Here is an 18,685-nt window from a genome sequence, read left to right as displayed (position 1 = left end):
CTGATTGATTTATTTATTCATGATAGAGAGAGAGAGAGAGAGGGAGAGAGAGAGGCAGAGACACAGGAGGAGGGAGAAGCAGGCTCCATGCCTGGAGCCCGACGTGGGACTCAATCCCAGGACTCCAGGATAGCGCCCTGGGCCAAAGGCAGGCGCTAAACCGCTGAGCCACCCAGGGATCCCTGGAAAATGAGTATCTATACACAGAAGAATAAAGTTGTATCCTTGTCTTACACTACATACAAAAATTAACTTAAAATGGACAAAAGACCTAAACCTAACACCTAAAACAATAAAACTCTTAGAAGAAAACAGGGAAAAAGCTGTAGGACGTTGGATTTGGCAAAGATTTCTTGGATATGACACCAAAGCAAAGGCAACAGAAGCAAAAATAGAAAAATGGCATCACATCAACTTTAAAAACTTTTCTGACAATATCAAAGGACACAATCACCATTAAAAGGACAAACTACACAATAGGAGAAAATATGTACAAGTCATATATATGATAAGGTGTTAATATCCAGAATATACAAAGAGTTCCTATAAATCAACAATAGACTCAAATAACTCAAAAAATGGCAAAACACTTGAATAATTTTTCCAAAGATGACACACAAATTGCCAACAAGCACATGAAAAGAAGTTCAGCATCACTAACCATTAGAGAAATGTAAATCAAAATCATAATGAGGTAAGGTACCACTTCACACCCATTAGGACGGCTACTATTAAAAAAAAAAGAAAGCCAAAAATAACAGGTATTATTGAGGATAAAAGAGCAAGAATCCCACTTCTGAGACCCTGAATGCAGGGTCTCAAAGAGATATTTGCACACCCATGTTCACAGCAGCACTATCCACAATAGCCATGTGGTGGAACCAACTCAAGTGTCCATGGACAAATGAACAGATAGACAAAAATAGTGTATACACATACATGCAGTGAAATACTATTCAACCTTAAAATGAAAAAAATCCTGTCACATACTACAATAGAACAAAGATGTACTTTGAGGACATTACCTTAAAGTGAAACAATCGAGTCACAAAAAGACAAATCCTGTAGGATTCCACTTATAAGTGGTACCTAGAGTTGTCAAACTCAGAGACAGAAGGTAGGTCAGTGGTTCCCAGGGCCTGTGGGAGGAGTGCTACTGTTCATGGCTAGGGAGTTCTAGTTTTGCAGACGAAAAAGTTAAGTTCTGGAGATCTGGTCTAATACAGTGTATTTAACACTACTGGCTGATACACTTGAAAAATGGTTAAGATGGCAAAAAGCAAAGTAAGATACTTGTAAGCAGTAAAAGATGAAAAGAGTATTAGTGGGAAAAGGGTTTAACTTTTACTAAAGCTGAAGTCAAGATGAATGGTTTGGGTTTATCTATTTGTTCTCCCTGTCTCTCCCCTAGGAATATAAGAGCTAAAAGTCAGGTTCCATCTATTTGTTCTTCCTGTCTCTCCCCTAGGAATATAAGAGCTAAAAGTCAGGTTCCTGACCACTGCTGTCATTCAAGATTCTCAATCAATCCTTGCCGGATACACGAGCTCCCCAGTGAAGCTTCTGAATGAGAGATGCCTGCACCCCTGGCATCCAGATGCAGACACTCCAGGTGGGGAGACTCTGGACACACATATACACACACGCATACTTTTAAAGCCACATTTGAAAACTACTTATTTAAAAATAGAACCCACACTTTTTTTTTTTTTTTTTTTTTTTTTTTTTTTTTTTTTTTTTTAGAACCCACACTTTTAAAGACCAATCTTCCTTCAAGAAAACCAAGAAAACTCAAAACCTTTTGAAATTGTTTATAATCTTAACATGCAAATTCATTAAGAGTAAAGGAAAATCCTGTGACTGCTTTCTGACCCCCACCCTGGAGTTATTCTGAGTTGATAAACAGCTAAAAATAAAAAGCAAACATAAACACTTACAAAGTTTAAGTTAACAAGTCAGGTCTCATGGAATGCTGTCCTTCTTAGGTTGTTTTACCCTTTGTAGCTTACAGACAGACCAGTAAGAACATGGGTCAGTCCGTCCCTGCTCACCTGCTTCAGAGCTCAAAGATGGCAGGTGTATAGGCAGCAGACCACCAACTCCACATACACGTGTTGTATCTCCTCTGTGCAAAATACCTCAGCACACCCCGCTGCCACTCTTGAGCAAGAGTGGGCCAGATCCACAACAGAATTCATCTGGCCAGGCCTTCAGACCTGTGCACCACACCGGAGAGCACATAACCGTGTACCTGGACCTGGAGCCTGCTCCCCTGGATTTCTGCTCATGCAGGTGCAGCCGCCACATGCTTCCCAAAGACCATGTCAACCAGGTGTATGGGTTGTGATCTCACAGAACAAATCATGTAGCAGTTTTTACTCTTGAGGTGACAACATCTGCAGCGAAGAAGTCATAGTGCATCAAAGACTAGAAAAGTGGGTGCTCTGAGAGCCTGTGCCTCGTAAGTCAGACACCAAATAAAACACATGAATATTTCCAACCTGCTCCTTGTCTCCTGTGCATAAGCACGAGTCTACACTTTATCCTGGAAGGCTCAATTCAGAGGTCAGTTTATGTGCAAAGCCCTCCCACAGGCCCTGTCAGAGATAATCACTCTCACTGCTGGCTGTCCGTGGCACTAACTGCACCCCGCCTTGTCTGGGCCTTTCTACACATCCTCTTCACCAGATGAAAAGTCACTGAGAACAAGACAGCCTTGTTCCTCCTTAGGTGCTCCACACAGCTTTGCTCTCTGCAGGAGGGTGCCCCCTACTTGTTACCTATGTGCACACACAAATACAGATACCCGGGCAGATCTAATGCATCAGAAGGGCTAGACAGGCTTATAAGAAACACCAATTCCCCCTACGTGGCTCCGGGGCCAGGGCCAGTTTGGGAGCAGAGCTCACTAAAGCGAGCTGAGTAAGGAGATGAGCCATAGACTGGCCTCTTTATCCAAAAAGCTATTCCATCTGGTTTGTTGATGTTTTCACACCTTGTAGTTCAGCCTGACCACAGCTCCCTGGTCATCCCACCGGGAAAGGCTAAGGTGGGCCCTAAAAACTGTCACTTTTAAGTAGTACCACTGATGCATCATGTTTAAAAAGAATCTGAAATCCTATGAAAATCAATATATCCAACAGTCCCTCCCCTTCCCATGAGAATGTGTTCTGTCTGGAGCTTTAATGACAGTAACTCTGGTCCCTGTCCTAGAAAGGACCAAGCAATGGAGGCTGTTGAGCAATTACTTGGGTAAGGAATTCTGAAGAGGAGAGAAGGGGTGGGGGGGATTTAGAACAAACATAAATAATCAGAAGAATGAGAAGTGCTATAAAAGTACTGAGCAATATTAATAATAACAGCAAAGTGAACCCTCACAGCCCAGGGGGGGGAAAAAAAGTCCTCAAAAGATGTCAACTGCACTGCAAAAACATACACCAAAAATGAACATGATGTTCAAACATCTAAGTTGAGGGGAGGGAGAGAAGACGAGAAAGCAGGGCATGCCCATTAATTCACTGGAGCTGAGCCTCTCCATTTGACCAAGTGACCTTGTGACCCTGTCACATTTGCAAGGGCCATGAGCTGTAATCATGGCCAGAAAAATAGGAGCCTAAACAATTAGCCCTAAAAGAGCTCAAATTAATGATCAAAGAAGGGAAACAGTAAAGCAAACTAGTGTTTACTTTTTCACAGAATTTCCTTAAATAGATCCAAAGCAGCACTCCTGCCAGAACACAGGACGTTATTTTTATGCTGGGAAGAGGATGGCCAAGGGGTGGGGTCCAACTGAGGCACACTCGGCCCCACCATCAATCCCAAAAACAACAGTCCTGCAACTATACTGACCACAAACCAACATCCTATAGATTTTCAGGATGAATGTCACTGTGCCTGAAAATACACAGATGATACATAAGTATGAAAGGGAAAAGGTGTCGAAATTGAACAACTTGAGATCACCCAGAATTGTTCAGGCTCCATGAAAAAAATCAAGTATAGTTTCCTACCAAAGGGGAAATCCACATAAAAACCAACTGAGGGATCCCTGGGTGGCGCAGCGGTTTGGCGCCTGCCTTTGGCCCAGGGCGCGATCCTGGAGACCCGGGATCGAATCCCACATCGGGCTCCCGGTGCATGGAGCCTGCTTCTCCCTCTGCCTGTGTCTCTGCCTCTCTCTCTCTCTGTGACTATCATGAATAAATAAATAAAATCTTTAAAAAAAAAAACCAACTGAATGTTTACATCTCCCAGTGATTTTCGTGGCCTGTGTCTGACTGCTTCCCTGTACCAGAGCCACACCTTACTAAACTGGTAAGGTACCCATTAAGGAGTTGTACCCTGAAGCTTTGAATAAAACAAAAAGTTGGTTGGTGCTGTGAATTGGTGCAATTATTTAGCATACAGTAAAATCCCAGCATAAAGGTACTCCCATTGATACACTTTCTTTCCCTGTAGTCTAGGCCAGAGCCCTGCCATAAATGCTGCACAAGATGTTCCCGTCTGCCACGTGGAACATAAGGCCTTCACCCTGATTCCCCAACACCAGCATTTATGATGGAAAACAGGATTTTAGAAGATATAGAACTTTTCAGTGTAAAGACCAAATTTCTCTCTTGGCACAAAGAACTGAGAGTGGGATTTTTGCCTTGATTTCATATTAAATAATATTGATTTAATGCAAAGGGAAGACTGTACATGCCAGAGATCTGCCTCAGCCCCAGCATCAAAAGTTACAGTCAGTGCTGCCGCCTGTCCATTTCCTGCGGCCAGCAGCTGCCCTCACCTCCCTCGGAATCTCCCCCAAGTGCTAAAGGATCACCATGATAACACGGTGGTGAGAAAGCACCCATGGTGCCCGAGCTTCCCTGCAGAAATCCCCCCTCCCCCCACCCCAAGTTTAACAGAGGGGGAATCTTGGATCTGCAGCCTTTGCACTTTATGTTTACATTTGCAACAAAAACTGAAAGGGAGAAAAAAAATGTCTAAATTATAATTCAACAAAAATCTCATCAGAATAGCACTCCTCAAGTATCTACATCAACACAGACCCAATACTCTTGGCAAATGCAGTTTCCATCCATCACTCATGGTCAACTCTGGGGCATCTGGGTATGCCAGTCCAGCCTTCCCTGTCTTCCCTGTCTTGGTACCCACCCCTCCTGGCCTTGCACAGGATCCCCACACCTAGGTACGAGGTGCGATATGGGACTCCAGGCACTGGTTCCTGACTTGTACATGAGAATAATACCTATCTACCTCCGGAGCACAGTCAGTATTCATAGAGTGTTTATGATGGTCATTTTCTGCTTTCATTTTCCAGGACCTCTTACAGGTCAGGTAACTGCATGTTCCAGAAGCAGGCTCCCCATGATGCAATGGCTGTCTCTTCTTCTGTCCTCTATAGAAATGTCAGTTTCAAGATTCCTGCTTATGCAGACAGTGGACAAGTAAATTGGGACAGCATCTGGAGGGTCACAGGCTGTATACATCAGGAGCCTGGACATGAGTCTAAGGCAATTAACAAAAGTGGCTTTGATGTGTATGTGGGGCAGCTTTCTCAAGCAGGGTTCATCATGGCCCCGTATTTGCAAACATCCTAGATATCGAACAACACCAATAATAAAACTATACTACATTCAAATGATGAGGAAGTCCTGAACATATAGCTTAGCCTCACCTGTACCACATGTGTTCAGAACACTTGTATTAGCCCACAGTTGGGCAAAATCCTCTAACACAAAGCCTACTTTGTAATACGTACAGGTTGCTGACCCTTGTGATCGCTGGCGATCACACTGGGAGCTGTGGCTGTCACTGTCCAGCATCACAAGAGGATGGGACGGCATGTTCCTAGCCCAGAAGATACAAATGAAAAATCTGAAGTGTGGTTTCTACTGAATGTGTACTGTTATCACACCACTATTAAGGTCATAAAATCTTTAAGTTGATCATCATAAGTTGGGGACCGTCTATCCTTCAGCAGAGTTAGCTCTCTCTGAAAAGTCTCTGGGGTCAGTGCTCCGTGTCCCATGCATCCCAAATCATCCTTGCCCCCATGATCACAGGGATCTTTCTCCAGACATCCTCCCTTCTCACGGAGCCCCCTGTGGCCCAAAACTGCCCGCCAGGCCTCCAGGCTGGAATGAGGGGCTGTCCCAGCGCGTACCTCCTTTCACAATCTCCATGGCCTGGCATCACCCTCACAAAACCCGAACACACCTGCTACTTCCCAAATCTGGCTTGTCAGAACCTTCCCCAAACCCTTAATAGATGGGTTGCAAGAATTAACCTTACTCCTTCCACAGCTCAATATCTGCAGGGTGGATTCACTATCTGAAACTTCAATGTCTCATTTAGTAAAATCCAGAGTTCTTTTAAAGCAATATGAAACCAGATTCAGTTATTTCAGTATTATAATTCCTTCCAAAGCAGTGATACTCCTCTATATAACATAGCCCAGACAACGTGGAGGCCTCTAACAGAACCCCCATGACAACAGCACCACTGGTCTTAAAGCAGTTTACAATTCATGATTACATGGCGATCCCTGAATTCCATGGTACCCACTCTCAGCCCTGACCCTGGGCGTGTGGCAATCACTTTCTCCCCTCCCAATCTCACCACGCTCAAGTGCATCCAACAGTTAATTTCCCACAACAGTTAAATCGCTTTAAAATTTTTTATAAATATAAATATAAAATTTTATAAATATAAAATTAAAAATTTTATAAAATTTTTAGAAATTAAAATTTTTTAGTTAAATCACTTTAAAATTTTTTTTTAAAATGCCTCTGCTTCTGAGGCATAATGGTTACACTTTGAAAATAACAAGAGGAAATCTGTGAAGGAAAATTAATGAAGCTCCACCATGACACTGCCAAATTAAGTGACACCATTGTTACCCCATTAGAATCCAAACAACAACAACAAAAAGAATCCAAACAACTTGCCAGCCCCAGAAAAACCAACCAAAACAAGTTCCATAAAATGCTTTTCAGAGCTGAAGAACATTCCTGCTATGGTATAAACATCACATCAAATGGAATTTCTTTTACTAGGAAAAAGGTACTCAAAAAAGCAGAGTTATGAGAACACTAGGTGTACATACTTTGTAATACACTCTACCGCACATAGGAGAATAATTTTATCCCATCAATGGGACACATTAACTTGTTCATCACTGCTCAAAAACTGGCTACTCAAAGACACTACCCTAAATGGCAATCCCACCTAGGATGAGCACCGGCTATAAAATTCAATCAGAGGAAAAACTGCAGTGTAAGTGAACTATGGCAAGCAATGCAAACTCAAGGTGATGACAGGTCACACAAGGGTGCCCTGAATTATGTCATCCTCCATGTGACGATGCAACACCGAGGGGAGGGAGCAAATCAAGCTAAGTTCATCTGGTTAAATTCATGCTGTGTCTGGCTTGGTGGGGGAAGGATTACTGCCCGTGAAACGCACTACTGTACCCACACATGGGATCCAATGATGGGTGCTCTTTTACCCATATGGGGTGCAGACTCAGGTGGGCCTGTGGGGGCAGGAGTGAGGAAATGGGGAGGTGGTGGGGGGACTGACTCTGTGCTAAGGTTGGAGAAAGTGGAAAACAGGCTTTAGACTATGGAGGTGGGGAAATGTTCTATGCACTCCTGCATGGGTGCCACTCCCACAGCAAAGGGCAAGAAGTATGAACCTTTTCTTGTGCGAGTCCACTTGGTGCATTCATGGTTGTCCTCTACACGGAGTCTACTGCCTGAAGCAGGAGAAATGGTCTCAAATAGTTCTGGTGTCAAGGCTCTGAGGCAAAGCAGATAATTTACTTACCAACATACTGTGTTTACTAAGTTTCAGCTTCTTGGTAGTACTAAATTATGTGATCAATAGTTTCATTTCACAAATGTTTACTGCCATGTGCGGAAATAGAGCAATAATAACAGCAGCTACTATTTGGGGGAACACTTACTAGGCGCCAGCCCCTATGCTAAGCTCTGCAGTTTTCTCCTGATGCCCTAACAAACTTAGAAGCTAAAAAAATGCCCATTTATAATCTACTGCATCTGCAGGTCAGAAGCCACGCACAGTGTGGCTCAGCTGGTTCTCATCTCTGCCCTCACAGGCTGAAATCAGGTGTCAGCAGGGCTGCATGCATTCCTGCCATCAGCGGGTGAGTCAAGCTGTTGACAAAATTCAGTTCCATGAGGCTGCAGCACTGAGGTCCCCATCTTCGTGCTGGCTGTGGGCTGCCGGCACGCTCTGGCTCCAGGCCACCTTCAAAGCCAACAGCCGTGGGTCGAGTCCTCCTCATACCCCGAATCCCCCCAACCTCCCCCGTGCCTATCTCTCGGTGGCATCCCTCCTACCAAATCTCTCCAACTAGCTCCTCCACCTTCTGCCGCCACTGCTTTGCAATACCGGCGTGATCACGTGGGCCCACCCACACAATCCCAGGTAATCACAGTTATCTTAGAGCCAGCTGATTCATGACCTTAATTGCATGAGGGAGGACTTTCACTGCAGCATGCTATCGCCCACACTTTGCAATTCAGCCTGTAAGCGCCCCATCACGTGCATTACCTCAATTAACCCTCACAGCAAACCCACAATCAAGTCCAGGGTGAAGGGGAGCTAATTTATCTACTACCTAGGCTCACTTCACTAACTACAGCCTAACCCTAAAATATTTCCCTGATAAATTAAATAATCACATGTTTAAAAAAAAAAATCACACAAAGGACACCGTGACTAAATATTTCTCTATTCTTGGTGAATAAAATTTACAGCATAAAAGAACTTACAGCATAAAAGAAATAGAACAGCACAGAGGGAAAATAAACAGATGAGACTGTAATTATAAAATTTCAATTAAATAAAAGCCAGATTCAGGGGGAGGGGCAGGCAGGTACTAAATATATACTAAATGATTAATATCCCTATTATGAAGAACTATGAAAAGCAAAATTTTTTTGAAAAGGTAAAAGAAAGTATTTAGGTTTCTTTTATGAAACTTAACATGTTAGAAATTCTAACTTTTTGTTAGTCACCAAAGAACCATGTGTTTTCGATCAAGTTAGCAATATTTTTGTTAGTAGTTTTTGAAGATAATGCCCAGTGCTATTCAGGAGTTAGTGAAACAGACAACACCAAACAATGAAGACATTATCAGCATTTGGCCAAATTCACATTCAAACTCTTCATTAAGGAAATAAAACTCAGAGGAAGAAGATACTTGTAATAAAACACTGGAGAACTTTCAAGGATAGGAGTAAATGAAACATAGTATACCCACAGTAAGCCTGCTCAGTAATTACAGGGACTCTCCAAGATACCTGCTATTGACAAGGGAATATACGCAGGACTGGTTAACACCTGAAGGCAGAAGGCCACACTACCCACACAGGAGGAGGGGCGGGTGATGATCGCAGCCTGAAACCCGAGGCTGAGTTCTGGCCTGACCACTTCACAGCCGCAGGGCTTTGGGCAGACCACTACCCAATTCCAGTTTTCCATTATACATTCAAGAGAGGATGATACCATTTACTCTCAGGGTTCTGGTCAGATTTAAATGAGAACGAACGTGAAGTCTGGTGACCTCAAGGCCCTTAGAAGCCTGCTAACCAAGCACCTCAGACAATCTCAATAAAAGTCCACCAGAGGCCCCCATATTCAGCTCCTGTGGCTGTTGTAGCTAAAGTGCCACATATCAGGCAAACTAAAACACCAGAAATTTCTTTTCCCACAGTTGTAGAAAACGGGGGCTGCTGGCAAGGCCACACTTCCCCTGAACACTTTAGAGGAGAATCCCTCCTTGGCTTTTAGGTAGTCCTCAGCTTGGGGCTACGTGGCCTCAATCTCTGCCTCGGTCTCCAAGAGACGTGCTCTTCTCACCATGCGTCTGTGTCCTCTCCATTCCGTCTCTTACAAAGACACTTGCCATTGGAAATCCAGACTGATCTCATCTTGAGATATGAACTTCATTACACCAGCAAAGACCTTTTCCCCATATAAGATCACATTCACAGGTTCCAGGGTTTAAGGCATCGATATATTCTTTGGGGGACCACCATCCAACTCACATAGCCCCCAACCCCCAACTCCTTTAGAATAACAAAGTTACTGAGGCTTTAAACTCTTAGATGTGGAATTTCACTATTAATCAGCATTCCATACCAGCTAGCACCCTGCAGGGAGCTAGAAGTACTTTTACTTGAGTGGGATGGGCAACTGATATGTGATGCAGTGGGGAGGATTACACAAGCCCTTCTTGAACAGACCACAACACTCAAAGCCAGGAGTGCTCAAAACAGTGAAGTCAAATTCCCACACTGCCGTAATCGTTATCTTATCACAGAAACTAGGATAGTGCCTTGTACCCAGTAAGACCGTTTCAGAAAGGAGGCACAGCTCAAACTCACTGTGGCCAGGTCAGAAGGTTCAGCTGGGGGCCAGCTGCTCTGGGGAGCCCACCCACCGGGCTCAATGTGCTGTTAATGTGCACTTTCGCTCACCTTCGATGTAGAGTGGCTCCACCACGTCGTGGTTTATCAGCTCGAAGTTCTCATGGCCGATCCAGTGCTCCACGTTCCTCTTCCTGCCGGTGAAGAAGTTGTCCACCACAGTCACTTCGTGGCCATCCATCATGAGCTTGTCGGTGAGGTGAGAACCCACGAACCCTGCTCCTCCGGTTATCTGCACCAGGACACGGTGCCCAATGTCCCCAGAGAAAGCACAAGAGGACACAGTGACAACCAACTTCAAGGGGATATGCCTATGGTGCAGCCTCAACTTAAAACTTGGTAGGAGAGCAAGGAAGAAGACACTGTTTACAGGCAGCATCTTCACTTTTCCTCCAGAACAAGTCATTATACTACTGTCAACTTCTAAGCAGCCTAAAAACTTAAGCTACCACCCAGTCGACAGTACAGAAAGTTACAAGTTTCCAAATGTCTCCTCTTACAGAGAATTTTATATTAAAAGGTTCTTGTTTTATAATGGAGAGGACACTGAACATCAGTTGTATAACTCTACCACTACTCCTGGAGAGTTTCAGAATGACTCTCTTTTAAAAAATGATTAGCAACGTGCAGAGATTCAGTGAACTACCAAATAATGTAAGTGCTTTTTAAACTGGACACAAAAAAAAAACCCTCATAAAAAAAAAAAAAAAAAAAAAACAAAAAACGATCTTTCCAACTATTTACAAGAACAAATGAATAAGCAACAGATACTTTTGCAGATCAAAGCCCTAAATGATTAGGTTCTACTGCTGGGTCAGTGTGTGAATGGGAGTGCAAACGCTGCATGGGGTGCACCAACAGGGACAAGATGCAGTTGTGGGGGGCAGGGGGCCAGCAATATTGTGCTTCCAAGACCTGAGCCACAACAAATGGAAAGAGGCAACCACGACGGAAAAACATCATTTAAACTAATAAAAGACTTTATTCAAATTATGTGGTATAAGTGAAGGGGGCCAGATAAAGCATACTGCGTTTTGGGGAGGAAGAAGTGAAAAGAACAAACTCAGAAAGCAGACAAGGCCGTGAAACTACCCTCTCTGCCCTGTTCTGTTCTCTGCTCCGCCTTCTCTGCCATCAAAACTTGCACTCATCTTACCCTCCTCCTCCAAACTGAAAGAATTCACAGTAGGGAAAAAAAATCCGCCAATTCTTTTACCAAAAAAAAGCACATAAACCCTTAGGACTATGGGTCTTAAAACATTTAGTTTGCCACCAGGTGCTCTGTTCAGATAAAATCTGATACCTAATTACAGTGTTTACCAGGGGTGTAAGCTAAGCCACCTCTGGTTGAAGGAGGTAGATCTGGGGGACGGGGTGGGGACCTGCCAGCCATAGAGGAATCCCACCAACACCAACCAGACATTTACATATGCTCTAACGAAAATAAAAACACAGCTGAGCTTTGAACAACACAGGTGTGAACTGCACGGCTCCACTTTTGCGCAGATTTTTGTTCAATAAACACAGGATGGTACGGTGATTGTATTTTCTCTTACGATGTTCTTAATAACATTTTCTTTTCTCCAGTTTAAGAACAAAATACGTAATACACATAACATTCAGAGTATGTGTTGTTCGACTGTTCACGTCATGGTGAGGCTGCCAGTCAACAGCAGGCAAAAGGAGTCAAAAGTTACATGTGGATTCTCGACAGCACGTGGCAAGGTGGGGGGGCGGATGGTCAGTGTCTCTCACCCCTGAGTTATTCAAGGGTCAACTGTATAATGGTTGAGAATGTGGATGGTTGAAAAGTCCTGATGCTCATCAGCTTTCAATCAGGTGCATTCCTTCTTTATGGAGAGCACCATTTCCTAAATCTGCTCTATTCTGGAGACAGGAAACGGACACATAGAGGAAGAGAGGTTCTGACCAAGATCCCCAGATCCCCAGTAATGACAGAATATGGTCAGAGACTTCAGAATCTCAGTCTTTTTTTTTTTTTAAAGATTTTATTTATTTATCCACAAGACACACACACAGAGATGCGGAGACACAGGCAGAGGGAGAAGCAGGCTCCTCGCAGGGAGCCCGATGTGGGACTTGATCCCAGGACTCCAGGATCATGTCCTGAGCTGAAGGCAGACGCTCAACCGCTGAGCCACCTGGGTGCCCCCAGAATTTCATGGTCTTCCTACTACCTGTAGATGTGCCTGGTTCATGCTTTATCCTCAGCATGCCTACATCTCCCCTATACACCTGAACAATGATTTGAAAACAGAATTTTCAGGAAAAATAACTGAATTCCAAATGTAGTGCTTGAGGGATGAAAATTCACTTTATTGTGCCTTCATTTCATTGCATTTTCCCAAGCCTTCCACAGTTCATAAATCAGAAAAATTACATCTCTTTTCAAAGAAATTTAACCTTCTTTAATGTAACTCTGTATCTATATGCAAATGTTACTTAAACTAAGATGTTCTGTCGCACGCTAACTTTATCTCCACACCTAAAATAACCGAGTGACAGCTCAGAGCTACCAGAAATGCAGTGCACTAAATTATACGTGATTGCCTCCAACATTTTACTAGTTTTAGTGGTGACATAAAATTGCTGGAAGCACCTCAGCCTTGCTTAAAATGCATCTGAACCGTTTTTCTCGAGTAAGTCCTTTCTATCAAAAATACTTAAAGATTTATGTAACACAGCTGAGTGGCTCTCCAAGGTCTCTCCCTAATCAATCTCAGCCCATTAGGCAAGCACTTCAAACAGAAACAAACCTGGCAGGATCTCATCTCTTACAAGCTTCCTCAGGAATATGAATCGCCAAGCCCAGGCATACCCTTTGAATAACAAGAGCTAACACCCCAAAAAGACAGTAGGAACAAAGGACAGAACACCTCTTATAGTGGAACTGAAAAGGCTGCACACGGCTTCGCATGGCTCTGCAGCCATGAGCTCATCTCAACTGCTTGTACTTCCTGCTCTTGTGGGAGCTCACAGGCAGCCAACCTGGTCCAGTTCAAGGACAGCATTCAAACTCATGCTGCTCAGAAAGCAAGAAGAATACCTTTCTGAACAAACCTCTCCTTTGTGCTAAGGCTTCAACAATCACTGAAAAGGCTTTGGGTCTTGGGAACGACATGGCACCAGATGACTCTGACATGTGGCTTAAGACGGCAGATGAGTAAAGAACACACAGTCCATTTATTGTGGTTATATGAAAAGGGAAATAAATTCACTAATACTCAGCAACAACGGGAAGATCATCCCATGTGGATACAATGATAACCCTTGCAAGATGTGCAGGACTCATACATGAGTGCAGGGCATCAGATATTCTGATCATTCTGACATGTGGCAGCAGAAAGATTAGAAAAATTAACTCTTCTCTGCTGAAGACATGGATATATATCTCAGTTCATGCTTAAGTGCCTATGCATTTTTGATATGGTAGAAATAACCCCAAAAGACAGGGGTATATGTAGAACAGAAGTCAGAGTCTGCTCAGGGTAAGATTTATGTACACCATCTAAAAAGGCAAGAGGTCTTCCACAACTCAGAAGAAAAAAGGAGATTCTGTGGTGTACAAAGGTTAATATTGATTCAAGAGTATTACTTTGGTGTTTGGGATACATAGTCCTACAGCCTAGAGAATGGGCAAAAGAACAAAAAAACTTGTATATATATCAAGATCACAGATAAAACACATCTTACAGAATGGCAACATCAGGTGTTCCACAGACCCATCCCCCAGCAAAAACCAACCATAACTGGTGAGAATTAATTCAAAAACCTGTTTAAAGTCTCTGCAAATTGTCCTAAGGGTATACAGCAAATGAAGAAACATTTATTAAGAAAATCTAAAATTAAAAAAAAAAAAAAAGAATATCTAAAATTCAGTAAGAACAAAGAGAATCAATGAGACCTGAGCCATGGCCCACACCCACATTTCCACCCTTCACCCTCATAGTTCAGAGTGGGTGGGTATTAGATGTGGCCAAAACAATGGCGCTCCCAGTCAAAAGATAATGGTATCTCACCAGAAAGAGCAGGTCATCCACATTCCTCATTCCTTCCAGTTGTGAGCTGCCCAGACTAAATTCCTGAGATGTTAGCCAAGTGGTTAAGAGACATCTTCCTCCTCCAGTTCCCACATACAGGGCAGAAGCTCTATTCCAGGCATGGCAGGCTGTGATTGAGTAATGGGATTCTGGTCACCTTTGCCCCAGTGAACTCACAGAGTGGACTCCATGCCCAGAGAGGCAAGGCAAGAGGACCTGGGGTACTGTTCCTGCCAGGTCCCTGCTTGTAAGCAGGAATGTCGATCCCTTTTCCAGCTCCATAGTAGTGGCTCAGAGATTTTCTGCAGGGACAGAGGCAGTCCATACAAACACAGAGCTCCAAAGCTCTCCCCAGAGGGACAGACTTAATTTGAAAGAGAAAGTAAGAAAGTTCAAGCATAAAGATTATCTCAAAAACTGGGCAGCCCTGGTGGCTCAGCGGTTTAGTGCAGCCTTCGGCCCAGGGCATGATCCTAAAGACCCAAGCTCGAGTCCCACGTCAGGCTCCCTGCACGGAGCCTGCTTCTCCCTCTGCCTGTGCCTCTGCCCCTCTCTCTGTGTGTCTCTCATGATGAAATAAATAAAATCTTTTAAAAAAATATCTCGAAAACAATGGAGATTTAAGTGGTAATCAACAGAAAGGAGCCCAGCAGTTCTATAACAACAAGTTTAACCACAGGCCAGCTGATTAGTAGAGAGAACCAGAAGAAACACCTAAAAGAGCCCTCTTCAGATCAGAACAAACCTGAACAAACCTCAAAGACTGGCCTAAAAATCTACCACTGCAAAGGGGCCAGAATTTAACTAGATCAGACTGAGGAACAATTTATAATGCAAAATACTGTTTAAAGCACAGTTGGCTCAACTAGCAATTACTAGAGCCTAACAGTGTGATACCACACAAGGCAGACAGCTTAACAGAGAAATCAGGCTAAGAGATGGTCAACAAGAGCCCTTCTAGAACCACAGCCATCCCAGAGTGACTATGTCCGTCCCCAAGGCTGCAGCCTCTGAGCAACGACCATCAGAGTCCCACACTCCAAGTGAACAGACATCACTGAAAGAAATCAGCCAAGTCACTAAACAAACAAGTAAACAAGAAAAAATAAAACAAGGCTTGGAGAAAGGGGAGAACAGTACCCAGAGTTGCTACAATATACTCCCTAAAATATCGAGTTCGCTACAAAAGATTCTGAGATATGCAAAGAAATAGGAACGCATGTGACCTGGACACAGAGAAAAACAGCCAGGCAACAGAAACTGCCTGTGTGAGGGCCCAGCTGTCACATTCAACAGAGTCTTCAAATCCGCCAGCATAAATAAGTTCACAAGAGTGGGAGGAAACCATGCTTGAAGAAGTAAATAGAGACTAAAAAGAGAAAAATTATAAAATAGAAACATGGGAATTTGGGAGTTGACAAGTATAGAAAAACTCACTACAGCGAGGCAACAACCGATTGGATCTGGCAGAAGCAAGCGCACAAACCTGAAGATAAATCAAGACTGCTTATGCAGCCTGAAGAGCAGAGAGAAGAAAGAAAGGAAAGTGCATAGCGCTCAGAGCAGTATGAGACAGCAATAAACACACCAACAGGCTTGTCATGGGAGCACCTGAAGAGACGAGCAGGAAAATAGTCAAAGAAATAATGGCTGAAAAGTCCCCCAAACTCATAAAACACGTGAACCTACATATTCAAGAAGCTTGACAAATTCCATCCAAGCAGGAGAAATGCAAACACAAACAGATGCTTGTAGCCACATCATCCTGAAAATGCTGAAAATCAGAGACGAAGATAAAGTTTTGGAAGCAGCTGTACTGGGTGAAATACTGCCCTAGAGAAAATATATCCTTCTTAGAATCTCGGAACATGACCTTATCTGGAAATAGGGTCATCAGTTGAGATGTCATCAGTTGAGATATGATCATTCTGGAGTAGGGTAAACCCTAAATCCAGTATGAGACACACGGGAGAACACCATGTGATGATGGCGGCAAAGACTGGATGGAAGTGTCTACAAGACAAGGAATCAAGCACTAGTGGCAACACCAGAAGCTAAGAGAAAGGCATGAAACAGATTTCGTGCTAGAAACTTCAGAGAGAGCACCGCCCTGCCAATGCCCTGATGTCAGAATTCTAGCTTCCAGTAGGGGGAGATTTTCAGTTTCTGTTGTTTTACTACTGAGCTTGTAATTTACATGATAGCAACCCCTGGAAAGTAGACAGGAAACAAAGAAAAATACTCAGGTACAAGGGACCCCAACATGACTAACAGCCTACTCTCTGTCACAAAAGGTGGAAGAAGCAGTAGGGTAACACATTCAAAGTGCAAAAAGGAAACTGCCAGCCAAGAATTTTATATTCAACCCAAACTTCTCAAACTGAAAAGCAAAAATAAACAAAAAATGAAAGTATTCATTGCCAGCAGCTCTGCCATAAAAGAAATACTAAAGGATGTTCTTCAGGCTGAAAGCAAATGATCCCAGGCAGCATTTCCCACCCAGGAAACAAAAGGGGAGGAACAAATAAAGTAATTAGGTAATTTAAAAGGCAATATAGTGGCACTTTCTCCTTTCTACTCTTAATCAATTTAAAGACCAAATTGTATAGCACAATAATGTGAAAGTACTTAAAGCCAAAGAACTATATACTTAACATGATACAATGATAAACTGTGTTGTGTATATTTTACCACTACCACCGCAAAACAATTGTATAAAATAGTATGTATACCACTGTATTATTTGTCCTGCAAAATATAGAAATATATGTGACAACAACAGCATGAAGAGGATAGGTGGGAGCAAAGTTGTACTGCTGTAAAGCAATGACACCAAAAGTTTACTCAAACCCACAGGATTAAATGAAGGAAACTAGACAGGGTAATGAAAAAGATGATGTAACAAATTCTGTAAATACATCTTTACTCTCTTTTATTCACTCAGCTTATTTAAAAGACATAAAATATAAAATAATTATAACAATGTATTATGGATTTGTAACTTGGACTAAAATAATACATGAAACTTGCAGAAATAATGTCACAAGAAGGGGTGGATAATAGAACTATGTAGGAGTGGCATTTCTATATCTCACTGGAACTCAGTATAAAGCTGAAGTAGTGTATAAGTTAAAACATAGATGGTAAGCACTAGAATACTTAGTAACAAAATGAATTTTTAAAATACAGTAAAAAATAAAGGAATTCAAATATCACATAAGAAAAAAATTACTTCATGCATAAGAAAAGAAAAATGGAAGAATGGAGAACAAAGAAGATATGAGGCATATGGGAAACACAAAATATAGTGGCAGTTATAAATCCAAATATGTCAGTAACAACATTAAATGTGAATGAATTAAGCCAACCACTCAAAAGTCAGTGACTGTCAAATGGGAGAAAAACAAAACAAAACAAGGTCCAACTATATAAAGTATTAAGGGAATACACTGAAGACTGGAAGATACAATGTGTTGAATGTAAAAAAGTATAACACCTAGCATAGAAACAGTAAGAAAGCTGGAATGGCTATGATGACATCAGACAAAATAAACGTTACAACAAAAAAAAAATCTTAGTAGATAAAGGGGGGGGGGATTTTATAATGATAAAAGGGTCAATCCAATCCAGTGCATACCAGTAGATATAACAGGTATAAACATTTATACACCTAACAGAGAATCAAAATATACAAAGCCAAAGTTGAAAGAATTAAAGGAAGAAATAGAAGATTTCAGCAACAGTTGGAGGCAGCAACACCTCTCTCAATAACGTAAGGAACTAAACAGCAGATTAGCAAGGAAATAGAGGACTTGAAAAACACTGTAATCCAGCTAGACCTAACAGACATATATAGAACACTCAACAACAGCACAACACACAGTCCTTTTCAGAGTACATTGAGGGGTGCCTGCCTGGCTCAGTTAGTGGAGCATGAGACTCCTGAACTCAGGGTTGTGAGTTCAAGCTCCACACTGGGTATAAAGATTGCTTAAAAATAAAATCTTACGAAGAAAAAGAGTACATGAAATATCCTCTAGGACAGACCATATCCTAGGCCATATAATAAGCCTCAATAATTTAAAAGGAATTGAAGCATACAAAGTACAATCTCTGACTACAATGGAATGAAATTAGATCTCAGTAACAAAGAAATTTGAG

At 42.5% G+C, this 18,685-nt stretch overlaps 1 protein-coding gene across 4 annotated transcripts in view; it reads right to left on the bottom strand.

Moving 5' to 3' along the window:
* The window catches only part of UXS1 (UDP-glucuronate decarboxylase 1), a 94,407-nt gene that overhangs the window by 37,082 nt on the left and 38,640 nt on the right, over positions 1-18,685 (bottom strand). For all 4 annotated transcript variants that reach the window (XM_072844365.1, XM_072844366.1, XM_072844368.1 and 1 more), the window contains one exon: positions 10,515-10,695. In XM_072844365.1, the coding sequence (XP_072700466.1) occupies positions 10,515-10,695 (181 nt within the window). The remainder of the gene's footprint in view (positions 1-10,514; positions 10,696-18,685) is intronic.

Source organism: Canis lupus, chromosome 11 (genome assembly GCF_048164855.1).
Source record: "Canis lupus baileyi chromosome 11, mCanLup2.hap1, whole genome shotgun sequence".
NCBI classification, from domain to species: domain Eukaryota; kingdom Metazoa; phylum Chordata; class Mammalia; order Carnivora; family Canidae; genus Canis; species Canis lupus.
Note: the sequence above shows the minus strand (reverse complement) of the source record. Positions and strands in the feature narration are given on the sequence as shown.